The 15946-nt window shown below is 32.6% G+C and overlaps 1 protein-coding gene across 1 annotated transcript in view; it reads right to left on the bottom strand.

Moving 5' to 3' along the window:
• STPG2 (sperm tail PG-rich repeat containing 2) overlaps nt 1-15946 on the bottom strand; it is a 464008-nt gene that overhangs the window by 424670 nt on the left and 23392 nt on the right. The window contains exons 6-7 of the mRNA XM_039845754.1: nt 9952-10064; nt 7519-7630 (exon numbers count right to left, since the gene is read on the bottom strand). Coding sequence (XP_039701688.1) covers nt 7519-7630; nt 9952-10064 — 225 coding nt within the window. The remainder of the gene's footprint in view (nt 1-7518; nt 7631-9951; nt 10065-15946) is intronic.

Consider the following 15946-nt stretch of genomic DNA (forward strand, 5'->3'; position numbering starts at 1 on the left):
AGCCACACAATACAGACTCCAACTCTTGTCCCCATATTAACATAAAGAGCTTTTGCTGACCACTATCAAATGGAAACGTTTTCTCTTGACCTGCAAATATTTTATCTCAGTTTAATTCCTTGTCACATTCCCTATAGTGTATATCCATTCTTCAGACATGTTGAACATCTACCTCCCTCAACCTCTGGAGAGGTCCGTTTTGCATATGTCACCAAAAATGGCCATCCAAATAAAATTAGTGAGTCTATCTCCTAAACACCTCAATATTTCTCTTTCAGAGGTCAGCAAACTGTGGCCTATAAGCAAAATCCAGCTTAATAATTTTTGAGAATTTATCATTTAGTGTAATGTAAGCACAGCAATTTGGAGTTCAGGAAATGGAAAAGAGAGCATATTCTCATCACTTCAAAATTTAAATTAAAAATTCCTACATCTTAGAAACAAATATTGGCTATAGGCAAAGAAGTATTGAGAAAAGCCATGTGCAATCAAGATCCCTTTTTTCAATTAGTTATTCAGTTTAATTACTTATTTTCTTTACTATTTATGGGGTAAAGAAAGAAAAAGTTATTCTTTAGATTTTATTTCTCCAGTTTCCAGATGCTCTCATGGAAAAAGTTGTAGGAAAGAAAAACATTCATTTTTAAACAGAACATTTCTTAGTTTTATATACTAAATATGAAGAAAATATCAGTACTTGCACATTATCTGCTTTAATTATAACTGTTCTTTGATACCTCAATATTCTTATTTTATCAAGATTGTTTTCACACACAGTTGATTTTTGAAAGAAAGAGGCAAACTGCACACATAGTTACAACAGATAAGACCCTGGGTAAACATAATATTTTATTTAAAATTTATATTTAATAGTGTATGTATATGTAATTAGAAGTAAATTACCTTTAAATGTGGTCAATTTTAGATTTCATTAGAAAAGAACACATCGAGAAGCAATCAAATCTTCAGCTCTTTAGAGTGTTCACATCTTCCACCACCCGCTCCCCCAAAAGGACTTGCATTATAACAACTTATTACCTTTTACTTTTTCCATGTGTAACAAATAACAGATACACAATATACAATACTGAGATAATATTTTGGCATATATTTTACAATGACTGTAAATGAAAAAATACAAGAGGAAAGCAAAATGGTAGTGGTATATACTTAAGGTATACAGTTTGATCCTTTGATAAACATATATAGTGAAATAATCACCACTCGACACTCAAGCTAATATATCCCTCACCTCGGATAGTTAGTATTTTCATTTACTTCTTTTGTTGTTGATGAAAGAAACTTCTATATCTATTTTGTTTAGAGTTTTAATCCTAAATGGGTATTGAACTTTGTCAAACACTTTTGCTGCATCTACTGAGATAATCATGTGGGGGGTTTTTTTCATATTGTGAACACATTATTTCATGTTAATTGATTTGTGTATGTTGAATCGCCTTTGCATTCCTTGAATAAATCCCATTGGTCATGGTATATAATCCTTTTAGTGTGCTGCTGAATTGTTTGCTAATATTTTATTAAGAATTTTTGCATTAATTTTGAAGTATATTGGCCTGTAGTTTTCTTTTCATGAAGTGTCTTTGCCTAGTTATGATATCACGGTAACGCCAGCCTCATAAAATGAGTTTCAAATATCCCTCTTCTATTTTTTGGAAGAATTTAAGAAAGATTGCTATTAATTGTTCTTTGAATTAATAAAAATATTAGGTTCTGAGCTTTTCTTTATTGTAAGATTTTCTATTACTGATTCAATCTCCTTGTTATTGGTCTGTACAAGCTTTCTCTTTCTTCCTAATTCTGTTTTGGTAAATTGTATGTTTCCAGGAATTTATTCATTTCCTGTAGGTTGTCCAGTTTGTTGGCACATAGTTGTTCACAATAGCCCCTTATAATCTTATTTACTTCAGAGGCATCCACTGTAACGTCTGCTCTTTCATCTAATTTTATTTGAGCTTTCTCTCTTTTTTTCTTAGTATATTTAACAATTTGTCAATTTTAACTTTCAAAATATCAACTCTTAGTTTTGTTCATTTTTGTTGTTGTTCCCTATTTGATTTATTTCTGCTCTAATCATTATTGTTTCCTTCCTTTGGCTGCCCTTGGGCTTAAGTTGTTCTTCCTTTTCTAGTTCCTAGTAGAGTACAGTTATGTTGTATATTTTAGATCTTCTGTTTTAATGTAGGCATTATTCATTATAAATTTCCCTCTTAGAACTGCTTTTGCAGCAGCCCATAAGTTTTGGTACATTATGGTTTAATTTTTGTTTGTTCTGTGATACCTTTTAAACTTCCTTTCTATTTCCTCTTTGACCCTGTGGTTTTAAAGAGAGTGTTGTTTAGTTTCCACACTTTTGTGAATTCTCCCATTTTCTTGCTGTCATTCATTTTTATTTTTATTCCATCATGGTCAAAAAAGATACTTGAGATGATTTTGATGTTCTTAAATTTGTTAAGACTTGTTTTGTAACCTAACATGTGATCTATCCTGGAGAATACTCAGTGTGCACTTGAGTAGATGTGTATTCTAGTATTGGATAGAAATTTCTGCATAGGTCAGTTAGAACCATTTGTACTATAATGTTGTTCAAGTCAGTTGTTTCTGTATTGATTTCCTGTTTGGATGTTCTATCCATTATTGAAAGTGGGATATTGTAGTCCCCTACTATTTTGTATTGTTGACAATTTCTGCCTTAAGATCTGTCAATATTTGTTTTATGCATGTTTTATGTCTGATATTAAGTGTTTATATCAGTGTTATTTTTCTATAGAATTGACTCTTTTATTATTATATATCAACCCTCATTGTCACTAGAGAGTTTTAAATTTAAATTCTATTTAGTCTGACATAAGTATAGCCACCCCTGCTTTCTTTTGGTCACTATTTGCATGAAATATCTTTTCTATCCCTTCACTGTTGGCCTATGTATGCCTTTAATTCTAAAGTAAGTCTATTATAGACAGCTGGGTCATGTTTTTATTTTTTAAATCCATTCAGTCACTCTAACTTTTTTGATTGGTGAGCTTAATGCATTTACATTTAAGGTATTTAATGATAAGTGAGAACTTACTATTGTCATATTTTAAATTGTTTCCTTTTTGTTTTGCAGTTGTTTTGTCCCTCTCTTCCTCTCTTGCTGTCTTCCTTTGTTCTTTGATGATTTTTTTATAGTGATTTGCTTTGGGTTTTTTCTATTTATATTTTGTGTATCTATTATAGAGAGGTTTTTTTTTTGTGGTTATCTCAAGAGTTACATAAACTCTCTTGTATTTATAACCTTCCATTTTAATTTGATAATAACTTAATTTCGATTACATACAAAAACATTAACCTTTTACTACCCCCCACACACACACATACTTTGTGTTCTTGTAGAGTTTGCTTTTTATATTTGTACCATTAAAAAATATTTTTATCTATTAACTTTTATATCACTTTATATACTATCTTTACTGTGTTACATTAATTTGTATATGTCCATATATTTATCTTTACTTCTGAGATTTATGTTTTCCTGTTGCTATTTTTAAAAATCCCTTAAGCATATATTGTAAGGCAGGTCTAGTGGTGACACAGTCTCTCAATTATTATTTGTCTGGGAAAGACTTTTTCTCTTCTTCATTTTTAAAGAATAATATTTCCTAGTATAGTATTCTTATTTAGGTGGGTTTTTTTCCCAGTACTTTGAACATATCTTCCCACACTCTACTGACCTCAAGGTTTCTGCTGGAAATTCACTTACTCTCTTATGGGAGGTGGCAGCAGGGGGCACAGAGGAGTCCTTATATGTAATTAATCGCTTTTCTCTTGCTGTGTTCAAATTCTCTTTGTTGTTGGCTTTTTGATTATAATGTGTCTCAGTGTAATCTTCTTTGGATTGATCTTGCTTTGAAACCACTGAGCTTCATAAATATGAATGTCCATTTCCTTCCAAAGATTTGGGAAGTTTTCAGCCATTATTTCTTTCTGCCCCTTTCTCTCTCTTCTCCTTCTGAGACTCCCAAAATGCATATATTGTTTCTGTAATGGTGCTCCACAAATCCTGCAAACTTTTTTCACTCTTTCATTCTTCTAGTTTTTTTCTCCTCTGACTGGATAATTTCAAATTACCTCTCTTTGAGTTCACAGATTCTTTCTTCTACTAGATTGAGTCTACTGTTGACACAAGGAACTTCCTTGCCCTTCCCAACCATGTGAAGACACACCAAAAAGATGACTATCTATGAACCAGGAAGTGGGCCCTCAACAGACATTGAATCTGCTGGTGCCTTGAACTTGGACTTCCCAGATTCCTAAAACTAAAGGAATAAACTTCTCATCATTATAAGCCACTCGATCTATGGTATTCTGTTATAGCGACCTAAGCAGACTAATACATCGAGTTATGAAAAAAAATTACAACTAATATTAAAAAGCAAAAAATTAAAAGAGACAGAACAAGCATCGGAACCTGGTGTAGCAGGGACAATACAATCATCAGATTGGGAATTTAAAATAAGCATGATTTATATACTAAGGGCTCTAATGGACAGAGCCAGCATGCAAGAACAGATGAGCAGTAGAAGCAGAGAGATGGAAATCCTAAGAAAGAACCAAAAAGAGATGCTAGAAAGCAAAAGCACCATAACAAAAATGAAGAATGCTTTTGTAGGTTTATTAGTAGACTGACTACAGCTGAGGAAAGAATCACTGAGAATGAGGATACGTCAATAAAAACCTCTAAAACTGAAAAGCAAAGTGAATAAAGACTAAAAAAGAAAAACAGAATGTCCAAAGACTGTGGGACAACTAGAAAATATATAACATATGTGTAATGGAAATAGCAGAAGGAGTAAAAAAATACTTGAAATAATAACTGAAAATTTCCCAAAATTAATGTCAGATACCAAACTACAGATCCAGAAAGCTCAGAGAGCACCAATGCCCTAAATAAACACCCAAAAAAATTACACCTAGACATCTCAACTTCAAGCCAAAGAAAATAAAAGATAAAGAAAAAAATTCTAAAAGTAGGAGGAAAAAAACACACTCTTCCTAAAGAGAAACAAAGAATTATATCTGCAAGCAAGAAGAGAGTGTAGTGAAATATTTAAAGTGTCAAGAAAAAGTAAACAACCTAGAATTCTATACCATGTGAAATTATCCTTTAAAAGTAAAAGAGGTCTGCCACAGAGGGAGGGCACACTTCAGCTGGGGAGGGGAAGAAGTAACACAGTATAGACTAGTGAGTCAGTAACCAATCTGAATGTTTGTATTCTTCCAAAATCAATATGTTGAAATCCTCACCGCAATGTGACAGCATTAGGAGGTGGGGGCTTTGGGAGGCTTTGTCCTCATGAATGACATTAATACCGTATAAAGGAGCCCTGAGAGAGCTTCCTTGTCTCTTCTATCTTGTCCCTCTGTGATGAGAAGTAGGAAGTCTGCAACCTGGAAGAGGGCCCTCACCAGAACCCAAACCATGCTGGCAACCTGATCTTGGGACTTTCAGCCTCCAGAACTGTGAGAAATAAATTCGTTTGCAAAACAAATAAAAATAAAAATAGAAAAATAAAAGTGAAAGAGGAATAAAGGTTTTCTCAAACAAAAATTGAGAGAATTTGTTGCCAGTAGGCCTGCCTTGCAAGAAATGTTAAAAGAAGTGCCTTAGAGAGAAGGAAAATAATGTAGGACAAAAATTCAGGTGTGCGTCAAAGCAAGAATAAGTAAGATAAAATAAAAATTCTTATTTTTCTTATTCTTAATCAATCTAACAAATAATAATTTGCTCAAAATAACAGCAACAATGGATTTGGTTATGTATGTCTATATATATTGATATATATCATATATGTGTTTATGTATGCTTATATATAAGTGAAATGAATGACAGCAATGATACAAGTGACAGAAGCAATGAATTAGGATTATTTTGTTATTACAAGGCACTCACACTACTCGTGAAGTAGTATAGTATTAATTGAAAATGGATTGATATTAGTTGTAAATCAATATTGAACTCTAGAACACTTAAAAAGTAAAAAAACAAAAGTATAGATAGCTAAATGCTAAGAAAGAAAGAAAAAATGGTATCATATAAATGTTCGATTAAGACCACAAAAAGCAGAAAAAGAGTGGACAAAAAGGTAGGAACAAGGATAAAGTTCATCGAATAGAAAACGGTAAGGGATATAGTAGTTATTATTACAACTATATCAATAATCATTGAATGTCAATGGTCCGAATGCACAAATTAAAGGACAGTTCATCAGAGTGGATCAAAAAACAAGACCCACAATGTAAGACTTACACAGTAGTATTGTCTACAAGAATCAGTAATCTTGATATCTATAAGAACCGCACTTTGGCTTACGTCAACATTTATTTGCCATAGTGTGACAAGATTCCGAGGAAGCCCACGAGGACCACACTACAAACCTGGACTCTGTCCTAGGGTCAAGCAAAGACCCATTGTGCCCTACTGGTTCCCCACTTTGCATCACAGTTCTGGCGCTGTCCAGTAAGCTTTTGCTGACCCTTGCTCAGGTCTTTTTAGGTGACTAAGAATCGTTGTGGAGTTTCCAAAGGAAAAATTTCCTCCAGGGCATGAAAGAGTTCTATAAGGACACCCACTGCATTTGGTTTGTGTACAGACATGCATGTAAAGGCTGGTTTTCTCTAGAAGTTTGTTCAGACTCTACAGATCTCGAAGGAAAAATTAAAATGAACATGGGAAATCATGCTTCTGAGGCCAACAATTCTTAATGTAAGTTATTGATTTTTCAACTGAAAATCATTTATCCTTACTCCAAATAGATCTATTTTAAAAATGTTATCCTATAATCTTCAAGTTTTTAAGTTTAAACATAATATACCGAAGGGGGGGGAAAAAATCAGGGTTTTATTTGCATGCAAGTTCCAAATGAGTAAACTGAAAAATACCTACAAAAAACACTTTAATAGAATTTGGGTTTTATATTAACAAATATACATTATCTAGAATAGGAAGATGAAAATCTTACCAGGTACTAATCAGACTACATCAAGAATATTATGTATGGTTCTAGTAACATATGTTTTTTAAAGAGTGAGAGATTCACAAACTGAAGAGGATCCCTAGATCCCTCTTCAAAATAATGAGAATAATCGAAGATATTTTGAACATATTTATCCTTTCTAGAAGAGATTGTTTTAAAGATTGAAAAGAAGTCATAGGAAAAGAAAGAATAAGTAGATAACAGGCAGATAAATTTAAGTCAGTTTAGAAAGGAAATTGTAAGAAACAGAGTTGCCCACTACTGAAACAAGACACCAGAGAGTTAGTCAGTTCTTTATCATAAGAGTGTTCAGGCAGAGACAGTGATCACTGGACGAAGATTTAAAGTACAATTTCTTCCACAATATTCATTGAGTGACAACAAGCTACCAGGCACAGTACACCTAGGAGTACTTTAACCTTGTCATAAGGTTCAATGATCTTAAAATGTTGAAAGTAGATGAAATACCTACTTTTCAACTTACCTTTTTTTCCTCCTGCAACATTATTACTTCATAAAATCGTGGTATATGTGAGCAATAATTCTTCCGTTGATCTTTCTTGATGTTAATATTTTCATAATGTGGTGTCTTCTTCCTTCAGAAAATTAAAAAAAGAAATTGAAGGGTTCACAATTTCAAATACCTAAATGTTTATATAAGCCAAAAGAATACTTTTACACCAACATTTTCTGCTTTAAAATGTATACAATAATAAAGTCTCAGTGTATTAGGCCAATATATTCTAAATTTTGTATAATGTATTCATTTATCTTGGTTAGTTCTACATTTCCAATTCAGAGCATTATAATAAACCTAATATTAGAACAGATTTATTATGACTCTAAAACAAAAACAGAATATGGGATTTATGCCATGAGTTTAAAAAGCTACCAAAAGTTTCCTGTGCATTCTATTTATGATAAAAATTCTTTAAAATTTCAAATCTCTTAGTATTTCAATTATTACTAAATAGGGAAAATAGCCCTATGCTATTTATATTATAAATAATCAGGAAAAGAGTATAAAGATCTTTGAAAATGAAAGGGAAGCTTATTTTCACTGAAATCTATACAACCTCAAGAAAGAATAAGAAACTACACAGTGATTAAGAGCCCAATCTCTAGAGTCAGACAGCCTGATGTGAATCCTAGCATTGCTACCTTCTAGCTGTGTGACCTCACACAAATCACCTAACTTCTCAAATGGTCAGATTAGATTCCTGACCTGATTGGAAATAGTAATAAACAACTCTCAAAGTTGTCATGATTGAAGTAGATAATATATAGGAAATGTTAAGTGCTATACATGGCCCATAATAAGTACACAATAACTGTTAGCTATTATTATTATTATAAGACTATATTTAAATAAGCTATACTGACTATACTATTATTTTCTTCTTTCTTAAACAGAGCTTTTTTAAATGTTATATTACACATTTCCAGTGAATTATCTTTAACATAAGCAGATAAAAAAGCAGATAATAGAAAAACATAAAAACAAACACTTACATTACATAATGGCAATTATTTTCTTTGACATTGCTATAATTTAAATATGCATTTAACACTGCAGTTCACTGATATATGCTGATTCCACTGATTTTTTTTTTTTTTCACAGAAAATTCAATAAGTGAACTTGCTTTTAAAATCTCAAATAGTTTCATGGATAACAAATTTCTTTTGGGGATACCAGAAGGGTCACATATCATTTAGGCTGGTCTTTCCCAGAGACCTATAAGCAAACCAGCCAAACTGAAATAAGGTGAGGATAAGGTTAGAATACTGAATAACAAAATCATATGTCAAAGGCATGAGTAGAGTTAGAACATTAGATAGACTTTTGTTTGGAAGAATAACAAAGATATTAAGTTTAGACCCCATTAAGCTAAATATACATGTAACTAAAAGAATAAAAATATAAGGTGTATATCTCATATTAGGAGAATGAAAAATGAAAAGGACAATAGAATAGAGTATAAATTCCCCAAAAACAAGGATATGTTTTATTATTTTTATTCTGTTACTACATTTAGCAGTAGCAGGGAGGTCCAAGAGTCTAAGCTATACCACCACTGGTATATAGATGTCTGAATGTGTCTAGCAAATTGGATAGGTAATCACTGTGGTATTTCTTGTGAGAAAACTCATTCTCTGAAAGAAAACATCAGGTAAACAGCATGGACCCTATTTTAAAAAATGTAATGATGAAAAGGAGTAGTAGTTTCTGAAGACAACATTGTATTTGTGACTCAGTTTTGTCTTCGATGGGCCCATGTAGGAGCAGGAGATAATAAAGGAGGAGCAGGAGATAATAAAGACTGTGTTATTTTACCAGAAATGTATTTCCTAGTTAAATTTTACTATTATCTCCAACCTAAGGTTATGGCTCTGATCCACATTGAGAACACCTTCTAAATCTATCATGTAGTCAAAAGAATGGACACCAGTGCTAGGGACAAGATGAATAATGCTGGGTCGTTTTCTTTTATATTTTCTCCGATCTTTTGTCTCTTTTATAATTAAAGACAGTATATTTTAGTACTTAGATACATGGGCTATGTAATCAAACAGGCCTCAGTTAAAGTCTAGCCCTGCCAATTAATAGCCACATGATTTGGAATATGCTATTCTCTTCGATCCTTGCATTTTCCACTGACAAAATAGGTATAACAACAGTAACTACACAGAGATTTGTGGCGATTAAATGATGTAATACATGTAAAGCCAGGCAGCACAGGATCTGGCTCACAAAAAGCAATAGTTTTCAAATAGGTTACTACAAAATACACTACTTCTAGGAGATTTTATACTAGCTTTCCTTTCATAACAGCATACACTAAAGTATTAGAATACTTAATAGTCAAAAATTATACTAAAGGTATACTTTTATTTACTTTTTTTTTTCCTACTTACTGGACTATATCATACTGTCCAGGACCAGGCCCTGACTGTGTAGGTAATTCTGGTCTTCCCAAAGAGTTGCCAAAATGTATTCCCTTGTACTTCAAAGTTGCATTAGAAAACTCCTATTTAAACAAAAAAAAAAAAAAAGGAAGACATAATTTATGTAAGTCACGAAACAATGTTTATCCATATTTAAGTCTAAATCTAAAGCAAGTATAACCTTAGTCAAGGGGTTTCACTGGTAAATGCTAGTCTTCCTTGAAAGATCTCAAGGTAAATTATTACTGCTGTGCCCCATTCCACTCCTGAGTCAGCCAGCATTCCCAGAGAAGAGCCTCTAGTTTTAGCATATCCTCACCAATATGAACAGCTTTGTTCTTGGCAATACATTCAGCAATCTAAAATCTTAAGGCAAAGAAAATGAGCGCCTCGACATTTAAAAAAAAGAGGAAGGCAAATTGTATGATTTAGGGAATGGGAAAACCTACTAAAAATGACCTTAAATAGAAATTGTATTAATCTCAAGAAAATAATTAAAATTCAAACACAACCAGAAGATATTAGATAGCTTTTAATTACCTGGTATTTAAAGCCATAACATATTATAAAGTTTTCAAAGAGTAATAAATATATGACAATAAATTAAACACCATACCCATTTTATTTTACCAATCATGCTTGAAGTCAAGATCAGTCCTTTAAATGCCAAAGAAATTATTTGTGACATGAGAATTTGATCATTTTTCCTTTATAACCACTACAATAGAAGTCAAAATTAAGTATGACCTATTAAAAAGTTCACTTTAGATAAGTTAAAGCATCTTGTTTCATTAAAAACTAATAAAATAATAAAGTGTAACACAAGAAGAGTAGCTTCTCTTATAAGAATTCTCTCTTGTTGACATATACATTCTAAATTGAATAATCATTTAAGAATATTTTAAAATAAACTTACTTTTTTACTAAAAGTAAACTCTAGTCTAATTTATTTTTAATTCACATTTATAAAAATATAGTTTTAAAATAATTTTGAATTATTAAAACAACATATATGACACCAAATAAAATCCCCACAACATAAACTTAAAGTTTAACTGCATTAAACAGTGTGTCAGTTGTTCTAGGTGTCTATTACCATTCTAGAACTGTAGAACCAACCTCTATTACGATTATAAACAACAATAATAATAAAATAAATAGCAATATTTGTGATAAAAAGTATAATTCCATGTTAAATGGTTAAGTAAACCCATATCTGCCCCCTTCCCACATTTTTTTTTAATTATATAAAATTGACAGAAATTATCAGTGCTGGAAACTAAGAGAAAGTATCATTCACATTCCAAAACTTTGAGGAATTTCTGAAAAATAGAGCATAGCAGACTAGAACCAGAAAAAGACATCACTACATGTAAAAGGAATATCAGCCATGCCTTATTAATGTCCCCAGAAAGACAATAAGAATGGAATCTTAGGTAGTAAGTAGCGAGCAGTTCTCAAAACTACTAATACCTTTGGAGATTTGCACCAGTGCCATTACATGAAGTGATGAAAGAGAATGCTAATACCCACTCTATTCTTTGCATGGATGGTGGGATTTAGGTTAGAAGCACATTAGCCCCTAATGAGGGCAGACTTTCTAGTTAGAAAGGCACCACCCCAGAAAGCTTTGGATTGTCAGAACAAAATCCAAAAAGAAGGTGGCACAGCACTAAAATTCCCTATGTGAATATGCTTTTTACTTCCTGGAACTTACCACTAATGACTAGCCCTCATATGTTATAAAATGCAAACACAATAAAACGAACTTTTCCTATACACCCACTTGATCTTAAAGAATTAAACAGAGGCCAACACAATCCCTGACAGAACTTCAATGTTTGCATGAAGTGAAATGAAATGAGACTTTTGCTGATTCTTTTTTTTTTTCATAGATGCAATCACATAGAGAAATGAAATCATAGTTTCTCTGAAGGTTTCCCTTGCTTTGATTTTAGTAAATCCCCTTGCTTGTTCCTTGCTTAGGGTGGTAGAGGATGTTAGAGCTGAGAGAAACAGAGAGTTACCAGCTATGCCCAAGTAAGATTCAGACATGTTTTGGAATGTCTGGTGAACCAATAGAGCAAACCAACCAAAAAGTGAATGTGAAAACTAATCCTACGAGAAGCAGCCAGTCATGACCTCACTCAGTAAGAAAATCTTAGTGTCAAGAGTGGCAATGCTAAACACTGTTTTTTTGTTGACTGAATTTGCCTTCTAACAGACAGTCCCCATTGGACTTATGCCTGTGTCTTGTAAAATGCAAAGGGGCTACGAAAAATCTAAAATACCTGTTTCATTAAAATAATGATAAAAATCAGCCCCACTTTTAGACCTCATTAGTAGAGTATAACACAAAGAAAGAAGAGCATTATCCTCTCAACTTCGCCCAACTCAGCAGGCAGTTTTAGCTGCGATAAGCACACTGCAGGAAACGCCCAGCAGAGAGCACCATCTGGCAGGAGACTGAGATGTCTGGTGGCGCAGCAGCTGTCTCACGGAAAACAGACTTGTTCAGGAGCACGGATGAGACAGCTCCTGAGGACTTCTAGAAACATCTGGAAAGGAGAACTTTGTAGAAGGCTAGAGATCCTCCACAACAATAGAAGGAGACAACATAAATACATTTGAGTTATCGACATAATTGTGATTCTCTTTTTACTTACAATCTAATGAAGCCTGTGAAAACTTGTTACGTAAATAAAAAGAATCCTTATTTCCACGAAGAATATTTCCAGTTCTGTAAATGGTCTCAATGTGCTTATATTATTGATATGCAAGTCCCTCTAATGAATTATAAAAAGAGCAGAGAGGTATTTTCTCCTCTTCACTATGGACATTTAGGTTTAACACCCTTTGAAGCTAAAATACTATAAAGCACTATATCAAAGTAAGACAGTAGTAGTAGTAGTCCTATTACTATTATAAGTAGGTTGTCTAGATGATACATGATTCCCAAGCCCAGACCTTTTTAGTCCTAGAACAGAGCTATGAATAAAAATGGAAAGAGCTATCCTACCAATCTCTCTAACACATGGTGTATATACACTGCTTTGGCACTCCTGAGTATCACACAGAAGGAAATAAGGCAGTTAGATCATCCAGAGGCTTTGGGTCTAGAGAACGGAGACAAATACTGTAACACCTAGCAGAGTAACACAGAAAAATGGCACAGCCTGACATGTCCCGCAGAGCAGCAGATGGTAGCAGAGGAGTACTGGAAGAAACCATGGCATCCACTAGAGTAGCTGAAAAGCAGCCTGTTCCTTTGGGTCAGTGGCACTCCAAAGACTGCTGTACCCTAGCTTCAGGAAAAGAAAGACTGCCAGGCCACACAACACTTTCTTTTGCTAAAGTAAGTGTTTTAAACCACCTTTCAAATGGGATTTCCCGATATAGCCATGGTTTTAAAGTATGTATACAGCTTTGATGGCAGAAAGAATAAAATTCCTCATCCATGTTATACTTTCTTTCTACTTAGAAATGAAGCAGAATTTCATAATTGTGCAGATTTTAGGTATAATTACTAGTGAAGTACACAAATGTAGAACTCTGTTCTAATACAGTCATAATAGATACGTTAGATATTTTATATATTTCAGACAGAAGCATATCTAATATCTAGACTATAGCCTATAGGTTTGTAAAGGAAAAAAAACAATATTTTAAAACAGTATTTTGATAAATCATCTTTTATATCATATTGTGATAGCCTAAAAAATACATATTAAGGTTTTATATTAATTCTTTTAGCACAGAATTTCAGGACCTTGAGCAGAATTATGTCCAAAAAGTTTTCTTCAGGTTCATTTACATTATTGTGATTTTCTGGTTCAACTGTTTAACAATTCTTAAAGTAATCCAGTAGAAGAAAAGATGATGCATACACATACACACACACCATTTGAGATTTTAGCAAAATCTTTTTCATGCATACACAATAAAATTCATTTTATTTTAATCATGAGAATTGAAAAGCATTTAACTCACTAATCTCTGCAGTACTTAGGTAAATGTTCAATCTCAAATTCAATTTAAAAGCCTTTTAAAAATACAGACAAAAAAATGAAGAATAAATTGATACACTCTTCCTTCTAAATCATACTCTCTTTATGTCAAGAAATATTAACGATACCAACTTCAAGGTCATTGTCAACTTGGAAAATCATTAGCAAATAAATATGACTTAATTGAAGTAAACTCAGCATGAAGCTGAATTGTTTTAAGCGAATGTTGTAATGTAACTTGAAGAATTACTGTCACACCCAATGACAATGAAATGAATGAAGAAGGGGCTATGCAACTTTTCCCCAAGTCTTTTCTATAACCTGCTTTGAATTAAAAGTCCCAACATGCATCAATTTAAACACTAATAAAGAATTAAAAGTCCAACATGCATCAATTTAAACACTAATGGATTGCTTTCCAGTGTGGCAGCACACAGGTAGTTCCCAGCATGTTCTCATTAGCAAATACATCAGTGTCATAATTCCAACTGCAAACTTTGCTTACAAAATTCACCTCTGAAAAGTAAATGTCTAATGATTACTTGGGCTCATCTAAAAAAAGAGAGAGAGAGAGAGAAGCTAAATTTTATCATTTAAAACATTATACAAAATAATTTATATATGAATTTCTCTTTACAGATTAAATACAGCTAAAACTTATCATTTGTTGCCTAGAGTCTTAAACTATATAAGATACCTTCAGCAGATGTTATTGGCTAGTTCAGGGAAGAACCACAATTATTACCCATTCCTTGGATTATTTTCTTAATTTTCTATTAATATTCACATCTGGAATCTGAGCCCACATATAGTATTATCTCAAAAAACAGCTAAAGAAAACAGAATTATCAGAAATTTGGATAAGATGTGAATTAACATTACTACAGTATCAACTTCACAGCCATCAATGAGAAACCTGTGCTGTTTCTTTTTTTCTGCAGGAAAAATAAGAAAACAAAGCCTTCGGCTATTGAGTTTTGCTACCCTACCTCTAGTTTTCTCAAAGTCAAGATGGATATTTCAGAATATATCATGATCCAACTCAAATTAAACTTTGTTGGATCTTCTTGAATATTAAAAACTATGTCTTTGATATAGAAATCTATGTCCTTACATGTTTTCTTAAAGTAGATCGAGATTTTTATTCTAATAAATACAAGTTGGATTGACTGGATAATTACTAAAATAAGTCATCAAATAATTGGACCTATTAAAATTGTGGGATAAATTTTCTTCTTACATCTGTTTTCTATAAATAATTTTTAATCAGAAAGAAAACACATTTTATGCTAAGGTAATGTTTATTCATATGTGAAAAGGTTTTATACATCAAGGGAAGCTTGGAGGGATTATTCTGGCCTTCTAATAAATGACATACTATTCTAAAATTAAAAAATGCTATATATAAAAATATAATTTTAAAGCAAGAACAACACTTCGAGATATGTTAACAGTAATGAGAGAATTGTTTAAGCCATATTTTTTCTTGTTCTTTGCATGGCTCGTATTTTTGTTGACTACTGGACATTTGATATAATGTGGCAACTCTGGAAATCAGAATTTCCTCCTACCCCAAGAGAGTTTTTTTTGTTTGTTTATTTGGTGATTTTCCTGCACTAATTCATTAAATTCTGTATTTTCTCTCATGTGTGTCAGCTGATTTCTCAGGCTGATTAGCTAAACAGTCAGGTAATGATTGGATAGAGGTTTTCTTAAATGCCTTAAACCAATAAATCTCCAACCTTTGCAGAGGTGTTGTCAATGTGTTGAGGTACACTTTCAACACTCAAGTAGGCAGTTTAAAGTCTGCCTTAGCCTTCATTTACTACTAGTGAAGAGCCTCAAGGTCACCTAGAGGAAAGAGCTTTATATCTTCTTAAGTCTGTTTTTTTTTGCGGTGATGGGATAGCAATTCTGTAACTACTTTCAGTGTTTTACAAGATTAAGTAAATAAGTAA

This window comes from Pteropus medius, unplaced genomic scaffold (genome assembly GCF_902729225.1).
Source record: "Pteropus medius unplaced genomic scaffold, Ma_sr-lr_union100, whole genome shotgun sequence".
In the NCBI taxonomy this organism is placed as follows: domain Eukaryota; kingdom Metazoa; phylum Chordata; class Mammalia; order Chiroptera; family Pteropodidae; genus Pteropus; species Pteropus medius.